Source organism: Echinops telfairi, unplaced genomic scaffold, assembly GCF_000313985.2.
Source record: "Echinops telfairi isolate 266 unplaced genomic scaffold, ASM31398v2 ScPeMD7_655;HRSCAF=1070, whole genome shotgun sequence".
Taxonomy (NCBI): domain Eukaryota; kingdom Metazoa; phylum Chordata; class Mammalia; order Afrosoricida; family Tenrecidae; genus Echinops; species Echinops telfairi.
The window spans coordinates 10,348,976-10,354,295 of record NW_022104553.1 but is presented as its reverse complement, the minus strand read 5'-3'; the positions used below and the strand labels follow the sequence as shown (position 1 = coordinate 10,354,295).

General features: G+C 46.9%; 1 protein-coding gene across 1 annotated transcript in view; it reads left to right on the top strand.

Moving 5' to 3' along the window:
* The window catches only part of LSM2 (LSM2 homolog, U6 small nuclear RNA and mRNA degradation associated), a 6,000-nt gene extending 972 nt beyond the window's left edge, over positions 1 to 5,028 (top strand). Inside the window, exons 2-5 of the mRNA XM_004711801.2 lie at positions 164 to 231; positions 4,225 to 4,255; positions 4,347 to 4,406; positions 4,512 to 5,028. Coding sequence (XP_004711858.1) covers positions 164 to 231; positions 4,225 to 4,255; positions 4,347 to 4,406; positions 4,512 to 4,637 — 285 coding nt within the window. The 3' untranslated portion in view covers positions 4,638 to 5,028. The remainder of the gene's footprint in view (positions 1 to 163; positions 232 to 4,224; positions 4,256 to 4,346; positions 4,407 to 4,511) is intronic.
* Positions 5,029 to 5,320: the final 292 nt, after the last annotated feature.

The window sequence follows — 5,320 nt, the reverse complement described above, 5'->3', positions numbered from 1 at the left end:
CGGCGGGGCGCGGGTGGGCGGGGCGCGGGTTGTGTGTGGGCGGGGCGAGGGTGGAGTGGGCGGGGCGCTGGAACTGCCAACATTAGGAACTGCCAAGGGGCTGCTCTGCCCTACCATCGCCCTCCTAACATCTACCCCCGCCCCCCACCCTATCGCACTGTAGCTCTTCTACTCCTTTTTCAAGTCCCTCGTGGGAAAGGATGTGGTCGTGGAACTGAAAAATGACCTGAGGTAGGTACCTATTTCTGCAAGTCTGTAGCCAGTGGGTGCTCCCAAGACCCGAGGAGACCTTTTTAGTTTGCCAAGTATTTGATGGCTGGGCCAGGTGAGAGAGAGAAGAGGAATTAATGATTCAGCCTGTGCCTTAAGCGTACAGCTTAGCTGGGAAGTTGTGCTGTGTATAGGAAAACACTACAAAGCAATATATAATATTAAGGGTGGATAACTAGAGAGGTCAGAGAGTAGAGCTGTCAAAATGTTTTCCAAAGTGAACATCGTTTTATTTTTTCCGATTGAATGATAAATTCGTTCATGGACCCCACCGGTCATGTGGTTAGCTCAGTGCTTATCCCACAGTGCACCTGGTTTAGGAAACAAAGCAATACCTTTGAGCCCATTCTGACTCGTGGGCTTCCCAGACGTAAATGCTGAAGGAGCACATAGCCTCATCTTTCTCCCAGAGTGGCAGGTGAGTTTGAACTAGCACTCCGCTGCTTACCCAACAGCACTGCTGGGATGCCTGGCCTGCTATACAGTAGAAACTTAACAAATGTGTACCGAGTGAAAGAAACTAGCTAAGTGGGAACGCTTCCCAGGCTCTTTGCTGAGTACTTTGCATTTATTAGTTGATTTAATTTTCACAACTGTCCCAGGTGACATATCTCGTTGTTCCTGTTTTACACTTGAGGAAACTGAAGCTTAGTTAAGAAACTTAAGTCTACACAACTAACCCACACAGCCAGAATTAAATTTGGTTCCATCTGGCTTCTTAAAAAAACCCAAAAACACTAAAAGAGGATCATTCTCACTTCCCTCGACTCAATGCCGATTCATGTGACCCAATAGTGCAGGGTAGAACTGCCCCTGTGAATTTCCCAGGCTGTAACTCTTCACAGGAGTAGAAAGCCCCATCTTTCTCCTGCGGAGTAGCTTGTGGTTTTGAACTGCTGACCTTGCAGACCTTAGTCCAACTTGTAACCATCATGCCACCAGGGCTCTTTAAATAGGATCATACTCTCTATAACTGAGATTTTGCTTTTCACTTAACAGTGTGTTGTGGACATTGTTTTGTGCCAATAAAGTTGATCTTTAAAAAAAAAAAAGTTGATCTTTTAAAAGTCTTTATAACCGGACAGACTGGTATGTTATTGGATGGTTGGATTAGCCAAGATCCTGCAATTGAACACTTAAGGCCCTTTCCAATGTTTTGCGTTTCCAAATGATGTTTTCGTGGCCATCCTTATGTGCACATCTGTAGGCATCTGATGATTTCTTTAGAAAACATCCTTTCATTGAAATGTACATTTAAAATACTGCATCTGTTACATAATTATCCATTAGAAAGAGATTGAATTAAACTTATTCTCTCCTCGGTACTTTCTTCCACCAAGGTGAATGGGAAATCATCCCTTTGTAGGACAAAGATTGGGGTGGCAAGGAATGGTGAGGAGAGTTGCCTTGGTGAAGACCCTTGGCTTATAGGCTAGAGATTTCACATGTTGGCACTTGAGACCACTGGTGTTGCGGGCAATGCTAAATGGCACATGAGTCAGCTCTGTAGTGTGGGACAAAAATCAACCCTCGGCCATTCTCTGGGATGATTTGTTTTCCAGTTTCCTCTTTTCTGCTTCCTAGACCTTTTTCAAAAAGGAGCCTGGGTGGCATAGTGGTCACACTATGCGTTACCCCAGTTCAAAACCACTAGCTGCTTTCTCTGAAGAGTTAGTCTTGGAAGCCCACCAGGGCAGTTCTACCGAACCCTGTCCTTTAGGGTCGGTATGGGCTAGACTCGGTTAGGGCAGTGCGTCTGGTTTGAGTGGAAGTGTGAAAGCTCCGGCCCTAAAGCAAGGACCTGAGAGACCCCCGTCAGCCTCAGACGGCTGGGACAGGCAGAGAGAAAACAACCAGACCTCAAGAGCCTGAGGCCAGGCTTCAGCAGGGTGGGCGGGATGCCATCCCTCGTGGGGATCAGGCCTCTTTTTCTCATATTTGTTGTCAGACCGCATTTGTGCCGTCTCCTTATTGAAAACATTTTTCTGCTGCTTTATTTTTTGTTTGGTAATACTGCAGACCACCCCATAGTCTGAAGAAGGGCAAGTGAAGAGCAGTCATTCTTAGGAAAGAGTATTGGAACCCTAAGCACCGCATGAGACACACACCACATTGTCCATCTTGTCCTGTAGTTCCTGCAACTTTGAACGCACCGTTCCAGAATGACTGCTGTCAGGAACTCGAATCTGGTGTTGACACGCCGGATGGTTAAGATCAAGGTGACCTGTATTGCAATATCATTGGCAAGAGTGGCTGGAGGTATGGATAGGGAAGGACCATTAGGATGGGTAGTGCCCACATGGGAATCATGTTTTGTCTCCATAGTACAATAGAGGAAAATGTAGTTACAGTTGACACGTACAAATTTAAATACATTGTAATAAAGATTTGCCTGTGGTGCCTGACTGTGAAAAGATACAGCTTTTGGGATCTTAAAGACTTGAAGTTAAACAAGTGGCCATCTAGCTGGGAAGCAACAAATCCCACATGGAAGCAGCACACCAGCCTGTGTGATCATGAGATGTCAACAGGATCAGGTATCAGAAGACCCAAAACAGTCATATCATGTGAACGGCGGGGGTTGGGGGGGGGTCAGCAGAGTGGAGACCCAAAGCCCATATGTAGACAATTGGATATCCCCTCACAGACGGGTCACAAGGAAGGTAAGAGCCAGCCAGGTTGTAGTATAGCACTGATGAAACATACAACATTCCTCTAGTTATTTGATGCTTCCTCCCCTCCAGTATCATGACCCAGTTCTGCTTTACAAATCTGGCTGGACCCGAGCATGTACAGTAGTACAGATGAGAGCTCTCGACACACAGCATACAGGACAGATAAATCCCTCAGGAATAATAATGGAAGTGTAGCGATAACTGTTAGGGGAGGGAGAAAGGGGGAACCAATCTCAATGATCGACATATAACCCCACCCAACCCCCACCTAGGGTGGTGAGCAACAGAAACGGGTGAAGGGAGGTAGTGGGTGGTGTAAGATAGGAAACTATTTTATCACGGATTCAAGAGGGTGGGAAGGTAGGGGAGCGAGGGAAAACATGAGCTGATACCAAGGGCTCAAGTTGAAAGAAAATGTTTTGAAAAGGATGAAGGCAACATATGTGCAAATGTGCTTGACACAGTGGATGAATGTATGGATTGTTATAAGCGCTGTAAGAGCCGACAATAAAGTGACTGAAAAAAGATAATTCCTGAACAATGTTTTTTTAGCCCATGAGTGTGATGACCTTCCTCTTGACTATGGATTCCCCACTTAATAAACCACGATTATTCAAATACCTATGCATATAGAGATCAGCATAAATGTAAAAAGAATACCTTCATGTTTGTGGAGGATAGTAGTTCTAGTCTACAACCCACCCTGGGGGTGGCATAGGACCAGGCATGACTTGGGGGTGGCGGGGCGCTACCGGATGGTAGCGAATGAAAACAGGGACTAGGCGAGTTGCTGTCCCTGGTTTCTGCATCAAGAGCTATGCTAAACTGCCTTTATCTACTTTGTGTCTGGAGTTTCTGGCTCCAAAGCAGTGTTTAAAAGGGCTGTTAACTCAGGGCACCACACCTGACGTTCCCGTGCATTTGCCCACGTGCCCTAAAATGGAGCAAATTAGACCACCTCTTTGAGCCCTCGATACTAATAGCTACCTTGTAAGGTGTTGTTTAAGGATTACAGATACTATGCAGAATACCAAAATAGTGTTTAATGGTGGTTTAAATGGTAGCTTTTAAGAGCAGGTTGGTGTACGAGATGGGGCGTCTAAAATAAAATAATACACCTACACCATTCTTGGAAGCTTTGCCCGGGGCGTTTGGTCTGCATTTGCTCCCGCATGTTTTTCACTTCCTCCAACTGTGTCCTCATCTCAGCTCTGACGTCACCTCTGGGTTGACGTTGGTGTACACTAATTTGGCTTTTCCTTCTCTCTGTCCTTAACAGTATCTGTGGAACGCTCCATTCTGTGGATCAGGTGAGATACATTCAAGGAAGGAAAGGGGAGAGTTTAAGGGCTGGGTGTTTGCATCTTGTGTCTAGGATTGATGGCATTCCCTCTTTTTTAGTATCTCAACATCAAGCTAACGGACATCAGTGTCACAGACCCTGAGAAATACCCTCACATGGTGAGTTGGGATTGGGGAAGCGAAGAATCGTCTCCAAAAGCAGGAGCCCGGGGCAGGTAGGAGACAGTTTTAAGAGGGTGTTTCCATTTGTTCATCTTTGTCTAGTTATCAGTGAAGAACTGCTTCATCCGAGGCTCGGTGGTCCGCTATGTGCAGTTGCCCGCAGATGAGGTGGACACCCAGCTGCTCCAGGATGCAGCCAGAAAGGAGGCCCTGCAGCAGAAACAGTGATGGCTCCTCCTCCACGTCCCTTCCTTCCGTCCCTCCTCCGTTGGTGACCCTTCACCTCCTATCCCAACCCTCGCACCCATAGGTTTTTGGTTTTGTTGCTTTGGTTTTTAGTAATGAAGACTTTGTTTTTTAAAAGGGTGAGTGGATGTGGGGAATACTAATGGGAGCAGCTGTCCTCTCTTGAGACTCCCTCATTGCCATCAGAGGAGTCTAGAGAGGAGAAGTAGAGTGGGGACCAACAAAGCCTTGCCAGTCCCCCAGCATCTGCCTTCCTCACTCCTTCGGAACGTGTAGGGAGAGCCTCCTAGATCTCCCCAGGGCTGGTTGTGGTTTTGTTTGGGGGTGGAAGGAATATGTCCCGCATCGGGAATAAAATGTATAATGCAAAGAAGTGTTGTTTTGTGGTCTTTTGGGGGAGTTACTCTACACTCCCTCAGCCAAGGATCCAGCCCAGCCACATGGCATTGTCCACCTCGACTCTCCTTGTTATGCACCATATAATCATCCCTATGTACATTTCCCCCCATAACTGTACCAGTCACTGGAGTGCTTTGCTGCTGGTGGGTCATGTAGTCCAGGTATGCTGAGATCATTCACCCATGTCAAACCCCACTCTACACAGCTATGTCCTGGGGGGTGTAGGCTCTCTTCCCCGGGCAGTTCACATTACAGCTGCCCTGTCT